This window comes from Equus quagga, chromosome 21, assembly GCF_021613505.1.
Source record: "Equus quagga isolate Etosha38 chromosome 21, UCLA_HA_Equagga_1.0, whole genome shotgun sequence".
Taxonomy (NCBI): Eukaryota; Metazoa; Chordata; class Mammalia; order Perissodactyla; family Equidae; genus Equus; species Equus quagga.
In genome coordinates, this window is record NC_060287.1 from 11,689,682 (window position 1) to 11,701,771 (window position 12,090).

At 37.1% G+C, this 12,090-nt stretch overlaps 1 protein-coding gene across 5 annotated transcripts in view; it reads right to left on the minus strand.

Annotated features, from left to right (window-relative positions):
- ROBO2 (roundabout guidance receptor 2) overlaps window positions 1-12,090 on the minus strand; it is a 567,226-nt gene that overhangs the window by 503,061 nt on the left and 52,075 nt on the right. For all 5 annotated transcript variants that reach the window (XM_046648104.1, XM_046648103.1, XM_046648102.1 and 2 more), the window contains exon 2: window positions 9,380-9,706. In XM_046648104.1, coding sequence (XP_046504060.1) covers window positions 9,380-9,706 — 327 coding nt within the window. The remainder of the gene's footprint in view (window positions 1-9,379; window positions 9,707-12,090) is intronic.

A 12,090-nucleotide genomic window follows, 5' to 3' on the forward strand; every position in this document is an offset into this window, starting at 1 on the left:
CCTCCATTACAATCCTAGCTTGACTTCTCTCTCAGGGACAGAGACGCTGAACTGTTGATGTCTGAGCAGCCCTGGAAGGTGGTGCCAGGGAACTTCAGAGAGCTTATAGAAATCACCCCAAGCAGGGGCCCAATATTGCTTTCCTAGATTATTTCTTGTGAAACATGTGCCCAATTGCCAAAAGCCTATGAATATCTCCTAATTAAGAAATAGGTGGTTGGGAGTGCTATTTCTGCTTTCCAAAATCTCCTAAGTGGAGAAAGCAATTCCAATGATAAAGAGTAGAAAGACTATGTCAATACTACGACTGAATCTCATCCTTTAGCAGTTAAGCCACAGACTGTTACAAACTTCTATACAAAAAGAAATTTCCAGGGTTGAGCAAAATTTCCCCTACTGTTTTGACTTACCACATACACTGACTCAGGCATGAAAGAACTGCAACCTTCTTTATGCAATCATAGAAACCTTGTGGCGGCTGCTTCAGAACTGAAAGGTGTGTATTATAATTATCAGAAACAAATTCAATCTAAAGAAGGAAAATGGGAGACCTGTCATCCCACTGAAACACAAATCTTGAGAGAAAAGCATACAAGTTACAGCACAAAATTACATTTCCAAAGTGAAGTGTCCATCTATATACATTTTCAGTAAAATCAACTTATATTTACAAACCAGTTGAAATCTAATAAATTGAAGGTTTATAGATGGGAAACCCTCCAAAACCCTGAAGATTCTTTGCTTAACTTTATCTGAAAAAAGGTTTCTGGGGTTAAAAACAAGAGATGACCTCAATGTGTTTTCTCCATACACCTTAGTAGCACTATGAATATTTTTGGCTGTCATTCCGTGGATGGAATCTACATGTTTGCAGAGCTCAGGATAATACTGAGTTTGGAAATAGTCTTTTGAAAAGTAGAGGACATCAAGATTTCACTTCATTTATGTACATTCCCTGGGATCAGAGTTAATTCAGGCTAATTTACGTGAATAGCAGCTTAAGACTTGTCCTAAGAGGGGATAGATACAGTTAATTCAATCATCTGAAACCTGATATCAAAATACAGCATTATATATATTTAAACAGATCATAAATTTAAAAGATGTTCCCAGGAGTAGCAATTTCACTTCTTCATTTGTGAAGGTCAAAGGAGAGTCCGATTTTTGAAAGAGTTTCACAAAATTCAAAGGTACATACAGTAAACAGCCCAAATAACACAAATGTGCGCCGCACATCCACACACATAACCTTGAAGGTCGTCTACTCTCTAATGCCAAAACATTTGCTACCTATCTTTTGTTTCTAGTTAAAGATGTTTTAGATTGATTTCTTGCTGCCTACACATTCATGATTTATAATACACTTAACTGAGTTTACAGATTTCTTTTAAAACAGCCTCAGACCAACATTGGGGATGCAGGGCAGAACAAAATCTACAGAATGCAAACAGTAGTTGATTCTCATCACTACTTTCTTCTTTTTTTGTTGTTTTCTTTTTGGCGAGGAAGATTGTCGCTGAGCTAACATCTATGCCTATCTTCCTCTATTTTGTATGTGGGACGCTGCTAGAGCATGGCTTGATGAGTGGCGTGTAGATTCACACGCGGGATCCAAAGCCACAAAACCCAGGTCACCAAAGAGGAGCACACAAACTTAACCACTACGCCACCAGGCCAGCCCCTTTACTTTCTCCTTAAGACAATCTCTTATTAGGTGTTACTCTTATTGTAAGATTAATGGCCTGTGTTAATTTGCTAGGGCTGCCATATAAAAACCCACAGACTGGTTGGCTTAAACAACAGAAATTTATTTTCTCACAGTTCTGGAGGCTGGAAGTCCGAGATCAAGGTGTTGGAGGGTTTAGTTTCTTCTGAGGCCTCCCTCCTTGGCTTGTAGATGGCCACTTTCTCACTGTGTCCTCATAAGGTCTTTCCTTTGTGCACGTGTATCCCTTGGTGGTTCTTTAGGTATCCAGATTTCCTCGTAAAAGGACACCAGTCAGACTGGGATTGGACTAGGATCCACCCAGTGGCCGCACTTGTAACTTATCACTTCAAAGCCTCTACCCCCAAAAACAGTGATATTCTGATGTTCTAGGGGTTAGGGCTTCAACATATCAATTTGGAGGGAACAGAATTCAGCTCAGAATATGTCCCAAGTACCTCGAGCTATGAGTATTTTTCAGTTAAGCACCTTCCCCTCCTACCAAAAAAACTCTGAATTCTCTCTGGAAATTTACAGAAATACAAATAGAGGAATCATGAAAAAGTCAATTGCTCTTATATTCTTTTTGGCCAAAATCTATGAATGTGAGTTTCAATTCAATTCATCAGCTCTTATACATTTAAATGGATACGTTTGTTTGTATGATCATTTCTTTTGGAAAAGGCATGATATGGTAGTGGCAGTTGTCTATTTTTTTTTTTTTTTGAGGAATATTAGCCCTGAGCTAACTACTGCCAATCCTCCTCTTTTTGCTGAGGAAGACTGGCTCTGAGCTAACAACCATGCCCATCTTCTTCTACTTTATACATGGGATGCTTACCACAGCATGGCTTTTGCCAAGCGGTGCCATGTCTACATGTGGGATCTGAACTGGCGAGGCCCGGGCCGCTGAGAAGGGAAACATGCAAACTTAACCGCTGTGCAACCAGGCCGGCCCCTGGCAGGTCTCTGTTTTCCTGGAACTACTTAACCAACTTCTATTATAATCAGTCACTAATTTCCTATTCTAAACCTTCCAAATAAAGAAAAAATCTTTAAGACATTTGGAAGGAAAAGCAACCTGTGAATGGGAAAGACAATGTCAGTTATTCTCGGGAAAGGTAATGTCATCTCCTGAGAAGCCAGAATATTGTCTACTTTCACGACAAATAAAAATGTGACAGAAAATGAATGAAAGACTCGAATGGCAGGATTGTCCAACTTAAATCAAGGGCCAAAATCGACATGGTCTGGTAGAAATTCCTCAAGGGGAAGTAATTTCATGACTTATTCATGTAGTTCATATCAGTTCATATCTACCTGAACCAAATAACTAGGTCAAAGAAAAAAACAGAAACTTTGTGGCCATTCAATATTTTCATATAAGTATTTCATATTTCTAATTAATTGAATATTATCTTAAAATATGGCATATGACATAGGAAGTGTAACATACTAGCCATTCAACAATATTTATCAATACTGGCAATGTCTCATGGCTGTACTTTGCACTGAGAGGTGAGTTGGATACAGCTAATTCAAAGGCACTAACAAATATCATTTTATCTACACTTAACGGTAACATATAAGTTCCCCAAAAAGTTAAAAAGACTTAGGATACGACTCAGAAATTCTACTTGCAAGTATACACCTGAGAGAACACCCAAATGAAACCATATGCCCACCCAAAAACTTGCACAGGGATGGTCTTAGCAGCATTATTCACAATAGACAAAACATAGAAATGATCCAAATATCCATCAACTGATGAGTGGATGGATAAAGTATGGTATGTCCATACAACAGAAGATTATTCAGCAATTTAAAGGCACGAAGTACTGCTACATGCTACAAAGGTGATCCTTGAAAACATTATACCAAGGAAAAGAGGCTAGTCTCCTGAGACCATAAATTGTATGATTCCACTGATATGAAATGTCCAGAATAGGCAAAGGTATAGAGATGGGAAGTAGATTCTTGTTTGCTTAGGGTTGGTGCAGGAGGGTTCAAGGGGAGTGAGAATTGACTGCTAAGGGTATAGCGTTTCCTTTAGGAGTGATGAAAATGTTGTAAATTAGATTGTAGTGTTGGTTGCACCTGTGAATATACTGAAAAACACTGAATTACACATTTTAAGTGGGTAAATTATATGGTATGTGAATTATATCTCAATAAGGCAGTTTTTTAAAAAAGCTCTCCACGGCTCAGCCTTTTTTGAAATCTAATTTATTTTGCATCTTTATGAAATTGGTCCGGATAACATTCATTTACAGCCAAAAGAAAAGAAAAGGAAAAAAATACATATTTATTAACTTGGAAACATCAAAGAAACAATTTAACTTGTGTTCATTTTTAATGCCACCTGTGACCTCTGTTACCAAAGTCAGTCTACTTCTGTAACCTCTCTTCCTTGTACAGATAAAACATCAATTTAGTTTTGGATTTAAAGCAAACAGGATCATTATGTTTGTGGAGTGTTCCATGGCTTTGCTATTCTAGCAATCTGTGACCTATAAATAATGCAAGACCTTTTCCTTCTCTAAATGACTTTTTTGCAGCATGAGTCTTGATACATGAAAACAAAAAAAAAAAATAAGGAAAGAAAGAAAAGAAAAGAAAGAAATCACCCTGCAGTCATAGAATTCAATTTATTTCTAGTTCCCCAATTGAATTAGGAATCACATCTGTTCTCTCTTTTGTAGTTGCATCAAAAGCCAACTTTTAAACATTTAACCACTTTATTTTTATGAAAACAAAAGTAAATCATGGCTAATCTTAAAAGTTCTCATGTCTTGCTTTAGAAGTAAGGAAAGCAAAAAAAAAAAAAAAACATCGGTTTCTAAGTGACCCCTGCCCTTTGAACCACAACCTCCTTGCCACTAAAGCGTTCAGCACCTCATTTAATCTCCCCTCTCTGCACTGGCATAGTGCTGAGAAAAGGAAACGGAAAAAATAATCTGGGGACTTCATCAATTTTTCATGAATTTTCATTTAGGCCAGAACCCCCTCTTACCCCGGTCGATAGATCAAGCTGCTGTCATATATTTACCACCTGGGGCTACAGCTGCTATCTCTAGGGGCGGCCGGGGACTCAGGCTGCATCATAGGCAGCCACAGCCTGTGTGAGGACCCTGGGCTCCTGCTGCTCCAAACACAGGGAGCACTGGTGGTGACACTGGCATCTTATCTGCACCAGCCACGCCTCGGCTCTCTTGGTGGTCCCATCACAAAACTGCTTGTTAATTTCTTCAGTGCCAGGTGCCTTATGGCGGACCCTGCCATTCTGTTTTCTAAGGATGTAAAAATCGCTTTTTGCCTAAAGACCTGCTTTGACTTCAAGTGATTTGAAAAGTGCATTCTGGATTGCTATTTATTTCCCCAAACCGAGGAAGAAAAAAAAAAAACAAACATGCGGTAAGTGATTCAAATCTCCATTGCAATGATTGGTCCTGAATATTTTTTTTCCTTCACTATATTGTCCCACTACTGAAAACTGAAGTACGTATTAAAGGGAAACAAAAAAGAGAACAAATACAGTACGGTAAACAACAGGCTGATTCTATAAAATCAGTCAAGCCAGATGGTTATCAAGAAAAGGGCACATTTCATACAACAGCAAAAACCAAATTTTTTGAAATTGAAAATGAAAACCAAGGTAAAGCAAAGAGAGTCACAAACTTTCCATAATTTTGATCAATAATTGTTTCACAATAAAAGTTGAAACAAGTTTGTCTGCTACTTATTCATACATTTTTAACCACCTAGATACACCTGGATCAGTGGTTCTCAACCGATTTCGACTCCCCAGGGGACATTTGGCAGTGTCTGGAGACATTTTTGGTGGTCACAACTAGGGTTGGGTGGCTGGTCCTACTGGCATCTCCTGGGCAAAGGCCAGAGATGCTGCTAAACATCCTACCATGCCGAGCACAGGCCCCACAACGAGTTCTCCAAATGACAACAGTGCAGAGTCTGGGATACCCTCCTCCAGTTCTCTCACCTCATTCAGAGCTAAATTCCTGAAAGAACGGGCAGCATTTGCTGCTCCAACTCCACCACCTACTCATTCTTCAGCTGCTGCACTCCCTTTCCATCCCTAGAACCCACAGAAACTTTTGATTTTACCACCACAGGCATTTGCATTGCTGACCACTTTTACTTTCTTAAAATTATGTCAGTGGTTTGCTCTTCACTTCACTGCCCACATTCCATCGCTCTTTTCGTAATGGAACAGGAGATACTTTTATCTTGACATCTCTTTAGTGTGTCAAACAATACACGCCAAGCTGACTCGAGCCTCCTGTTTCCACTACAGTCATCTCCCCTGTATCTGTCGTCCCTATGGATGGAAGCACTATACACCCAGTCACACCACCAAAAAAATTCTGGGAATCACCCTCTATCGCCCAAATCGACCATAAAGTGATATGATTTATAACTTCTAAATATGATTCACTATTTCCTTCTTTTAATCTCTATTGCTATTTTCAGTGTAAAATCTAACATATACTTTGTTCTGAATTATTGGACAGCTTCTTAACTCCTCTCTGACTTTAATGATTATCCCCTTAACTCAGTCTTCAATTCTCTTTCAAAGACTCTCCTTTCACATAGCAAAAAATGTCTAGATTCTACGATGCAGCATACGCCTCCTCTCCAACTGATGCTGCCCCCCAACCTCACATTGAGCTACCTGCAGTTTTTCAAATATACAGTGTTTGAAGGCTTCCATTCTTTCCTTTAATGGGTGAAGAAACGGATGTGCCACAATGGAGCATTTATGTTGAGAGTTCTAAAATATGAAGGCCAAACATTTATACAATCTGCAAGTGCTCCTTTTTCATTTTATAAAAATACAACATGGTTAGCAATAGTATTGAAAAATCACAATGCTTTGACCCAAATTTCCATATTAATACTTTTTATGAAACACATAAGGAAAGAGAGAAGACTGGTGAGCTAATGCGAAAGAGATGAGCAGCATATAAATAGACATTATTTGATCTTGTGTTGCTTCAAATGGCATGAACTGTTGACATGGCATTAGAAGAAAGAATTTTATTCACTAGCTAAATCCAATTTAGCAGATTTCTTGTTTTCCTCTCTAGGTCAGAAGTATTTTTAGCATTTCTCAAAGCTCATTGATTTAAAGATAAAAAATGCTATTGTCACATTACATGAAAAAAAAAATCATGGTTTAAAATTTTCCTCCTAAAACAGTTTGGTTCATTATTAATGATGCAATCAGGAAACACAGCAATTCTTTAGATTAAATAAAAGTACAAGATGCATGTGTGTTGGGAGCAATTTTAACAAAGCTAAGGCTTAGGAAAAAAAATAAATTTATTGTTGTCCAACAATAAAATGACTGGCCAATTTAGATAAACTTGAATATTGAGAAGAAAAGTTAATTAAGGATTAAAAATGAGCATTTGCTGCTGAGTAGATAAAATAAAAATTTCTTAAAGAATTGAAAATTCTCAATCTTTATTTACGTAACATGGGCCAGATTTCATTTGAGTGTTTTTCCAAACATGGCACAATTCTCTAAAACTGAAAATTAGAAGACTCAAGATCTGATCTTGAATTCCCCATTAACTTATTGGCTGAGTCTTGGTCACTTACCCATTATAAGTTTCATTTTATCTACAAAAAGGGATAATAATGCCTGTTATATTTACCATAAAGGGATATGATGGGGGAAAAAAATCAATAAAATTTGACACTGAAATATTTCAATATGTTTGAAAAGTTCCAGAAATAAGATATTTCAAAATGAAAATGAACAGTTAGGAATATTTGCATTCTTGAGGTTCTGTGTGTATATTTCAAATCTCACTAAATTGCATTTAATTTACCTGCTTTTTGAAGTAAGTTACACAAACGAAATTAGGGGCCGGCCCTGTGGCCGAGTGGTTAAGTTCGTGCGCTCTGCTCTGGCAGCCCAGGGTTTTGCTGGTTCAGATCCTGGGCACAGACATGGCACCACTCATCAGGCCACAGTGAGGTGGCATCCCACATGCCACAACTAGAATGACCCACAGCTAAAATATAACAACTATGTACTGGGGGGATTTGGGGAGAAACAGCAGGAAAAAAAAAAAGAAGATTGGCAACAGTTGTTAGCTCAGGTGTCAATCTTTAAAAAAAAACAAAAAAAACAAAATTACCTGGTGTCTGGTACCTAATGGCGTCACTAGCTAAGGTTCCTATGCTCATCTCTCAGGGTCCTTCACAAAACAAATTTGGGTCTTAGGATTCTTCTAGCCTTTTCTTATTGACCTTACACATTTCAAGCATCAGTGGGTTCCAGATTTCCTGGTACAAACTATAAATCAAAAGACTGGATGTTGAGAATAAAAGCTTGAACTGAAATAGCTGAATACAAGTTAGTATGATTTTGTTTAAAAGATGCTTTCATGCATAAAGGTAATGATACACTGTTAAGAATTTCAGTACACACATGCAGGAGTTTTATAATCTAGTGTGATACTGTGTAGCATGTGAGCACAAGTATCAGCTTTAATTGGAGACATGAGACCATGAGCTATTATTTAGCACTCCCCTCCCAGCTATATAAACAAGATTCATGTATCCTGAAATTCTTCAATTCTCTTATTTATGAAGACCCATTGGTACAAACAGAAAGTTGAAGAGTACAAACTTTTTTTAGGTCCAGTTGTTGTCAGCTTATTCACAATTAATTCTAGATAAAATCTTTCCTCGAAAGAGATAATATCAAAAATGTAAAACCTCACCTATAAAACAGAAGAGAAAGTCTATCATATTTTTTAATTTATTCTGGAAAACGATCCATGAAGTTATGGAATCAACGTTCAAACAGATGCAAAGCATTGATATCTTGATTAACTAGTGCTATGGGCTATCTGATTAATGAATAAATATATTTTACAAATGCCCAAGTCAGGGCAAGTCCTCAGCTATTGCTGATTACAAGACTGAATAAGATGCTCTTACATATGAACATTCTGTCCCTACAGAAATCAGATCTCTTTGATGAGTTTTTTGATAAAAAAATAAATAAATAAAATATAGTTGCTGTTATTGTTGGTGTATTGTCCCCTGCATGCCTAGGGTGATGATTCCTGAATTCAGTCTGGAAGTAAAAGTGTTAATATAACCTGGAGGGAGTATATTCTTTCTAAAGTTGCTTGATAAAAGTTAGATTTAGAAAAATATATATACATTTTTATTTTATATTAAATATTTATAAGTATATATTTATAAATAAGTATATATAATTCTATATATAATAGTTATACACAAGTAGGTAACAGAAATAGGTACAATATTGAATTTATGCCTTGTTTTCAATGCCGTGTTACATATACACTTTTCATTTTAATAAGACCAAATGTAATACTTGATTATATCTCACATCATAATTCAAATTTTAAATATGGCCATCATCACCACCTCATTTCAATATAATAACATAATCGCCACATTGCTTTAATACAAATAAATTTATTGCAACACCCTGGCTTGACACTATTTTTGGCCTGCTTTCTTTGGAGAAGGCAAAGTAAAATTATGCAGTGTGTTTGTTTTATTCTTTACGTATTAAGCATCTATGGGAACAAATCAAGGCTTACTAAAAATAAATCAAAGCAAATGTGCATGCCATTTACGAAGTTCATTATGTTTACTTACATGCCACTTCCAGAGATGCATTTCGACTCACTGCTTCACCAAGATAGTTCCTTGCAACACAAACGTAGCTTCCTTCATCAGGTTTACTTCTGCGCCCATGCACAATGCGCAAGAAGAATAAGGATCCGCTGGGCAGCAGCATCCTGTGGGACCGGGGATCATCCTTATCAGTCTCCACCCGCTCACCATCCTTGTACCACTCAATGGTAGGCGTTGGCCGGCCCTCAGCCTTACAGTTCAGAGTCGTGGGCTCTCCCTTAGAGACAATGACATCGGAAGGGTGCTCCACAATCCGTGGGGGAAAATCTTCCTGGCGAAGACGAGATCCTACAAAACGTGACAGAATGAAGACAAGCTTTAACACTTCCTCATCTGTAGCTTTTGTTTGACTCAGGTTCACAGCGGTGAAATTAAACTCTTCAGTTATTCAAAATGCACTTTTTACTCTTTTATGTTTCACACTTTTGTTTGTTGCGCATCTCATAAGTCATCCCAACTCCTTTGTGGAGTGAGATAATATAGCAATAAACTAACATGTTAATTCTAATGAGTTATGTTTAACATGGTCCACGAATCATGGCAACCAAAAGTAAAAGAGAACATGAGATTTTCTTTTAGAACCAGCAGGTTCGAATGGGTACTAAGATGAGTAGGGCTAATTTCCTGTCCTCAAGGATAAAGGAAAGTGGGTAAGTACCTGGAATACACACATAGATACCGTTTCCCACGCTGGCACTGTTTATCAGACTTAACATAAAAAAACACCCACACATTATGTACAAATATTAACTCAGTTTAACAGATGAGGACAAAGCTTAGGTAATGACATCAATTGCCCAGGAATGTAGAGGAAGAAGCAGTGGAGGCAGGATTTGAACTCAGGTACGTCTGACTCAGAGACTCAAGTGGAAAATACTATGTTAAAATTAAGCAAGTGTTGCATAGAGGTCCAAGAAATGTGATAAGGAAGAAAACAGGAAAAAAATGTTAACTCTACCTAGAGCATAATAAGAGGACTCTCCTCAAAAAAGTGGCATTTAAATTGAGCTATAAAGAATGAACATACGTCAATAGAAGGAGAAAGGCATTCAGACTGAAGAAATAACATGAGCAAAAGAATTCAGAGAATTCAGAGTCCACGGAAGTCAATGCGGCAGGTAAAAGGTAGTCCTGGAGGCAGAGACCAAAGGGGGCCAAGAATACCACACTACACAGTGTGACCTTTAGTCTTTATGGCTAACAGATTTTGAGGGGGCATTGACATGACTATCCGTGTATTAGAAAGATACTTTTGGTGTGCAGTATAAAAGATAGATAGCAATGGAGGCAAGAAAACACTTAAGGGTAACTTAAATATCCTAGGGAACAGTTAAAAGAGCCTGACCTTGGGAAATGACACTGCGAGTAGAAAAGAGAAGGAAGCTACAAGGCATATCATAAAATAAACACTTGACAGAATTTGGTACATCACCAGATAGTAAGAAGAATGATAGACACCAATGACTTCCTTGTGACTTCAGTGACAGTGGGACCATTAGAGGTATATGAAATAGGAAGAGAAGGACCTGTTGTTATTTTAAGATAAAAATTTTGCATAATGGGTTGTTTTGAATATTTTTAATTTGTAAGGTGTCATTGGCCATTATTTGTGGAAATGCCCTACCAGCTGCTGCAAATAAATCTAAAGGCGCTGCTGAGGGAAATAACCACGTCTGAGGACAGAATGATAATCCAGATAGGAGCTTTAAAAAGTTCACTCTTAAAGTTTTCCAACCAATCACCTAATATTAGCACATTTCTGCTCAATAAACAGAAGTAATATTTACTCCTCAGTGTTATTCGAGTTACTTTCAATATTAATTAAAATGCATATTTTAATTTCACAAAGAGAATTTAATTTGGTAGTGAATGAACCATTTTTTTTCCTGGAGAGGATTATCTTTTAAAGTTTGCTGATTACCAGTTGTTATCTCATCGCATCCAAGAAGAAACTTATACATTACAAATGCTAGGTACCTGAAGCGAAGGAGTAGTTTACAGTATACAGGTCAGAATTTTTAAAAAATACTAAAGAGACCCAAAGCATTTAAATAGGGACAGGTAATTACGTTATACATCACAATAATAAAGAAGGTTATACATTGTAAGTACTGGGCCCTGAAAACAATGAGGAATTTGCAGAATATAAAAAGTAAGAATTATTTTTAAAAGTAATAACCCGAAAAGATCTCATAGTATTTAAATATGAATGGCTAATCATAGTCTGCAAGTCAGTAACATATTCCCAAAGGCCAAGGTCTGGACACATAGCCAGAGAATCTGATCCTAAAATACATCAAGAGTTACATGTGACTTTCCTGTAACAGGCCTATGGTAGCTACAATTATCGTGCTTAGATATGCTCCTTGTTCTTCACTAATCTCCCATATACAGTCATTTACATTCTCTCCATTGCCAATGTAGTTCTATTATTAAAACTAAGCAAGTCAATTGTCCATGTTATTAGAGTGCTATTTACCATATCAAATAGTTCCCTACTTTATTAGGCAGTTGACTGGAAAAGGCCTGAATAAGACTTGAGATACACAAATACATACTTATTAAATAAAATACAGAATAATAGACCCATAAGAGAAAAAGCAGCAAAATACCTAAACTATTTAGCAATAAGATTTAGAGTTCAGCATGTGCAATAAGCACTCAGAGGATTT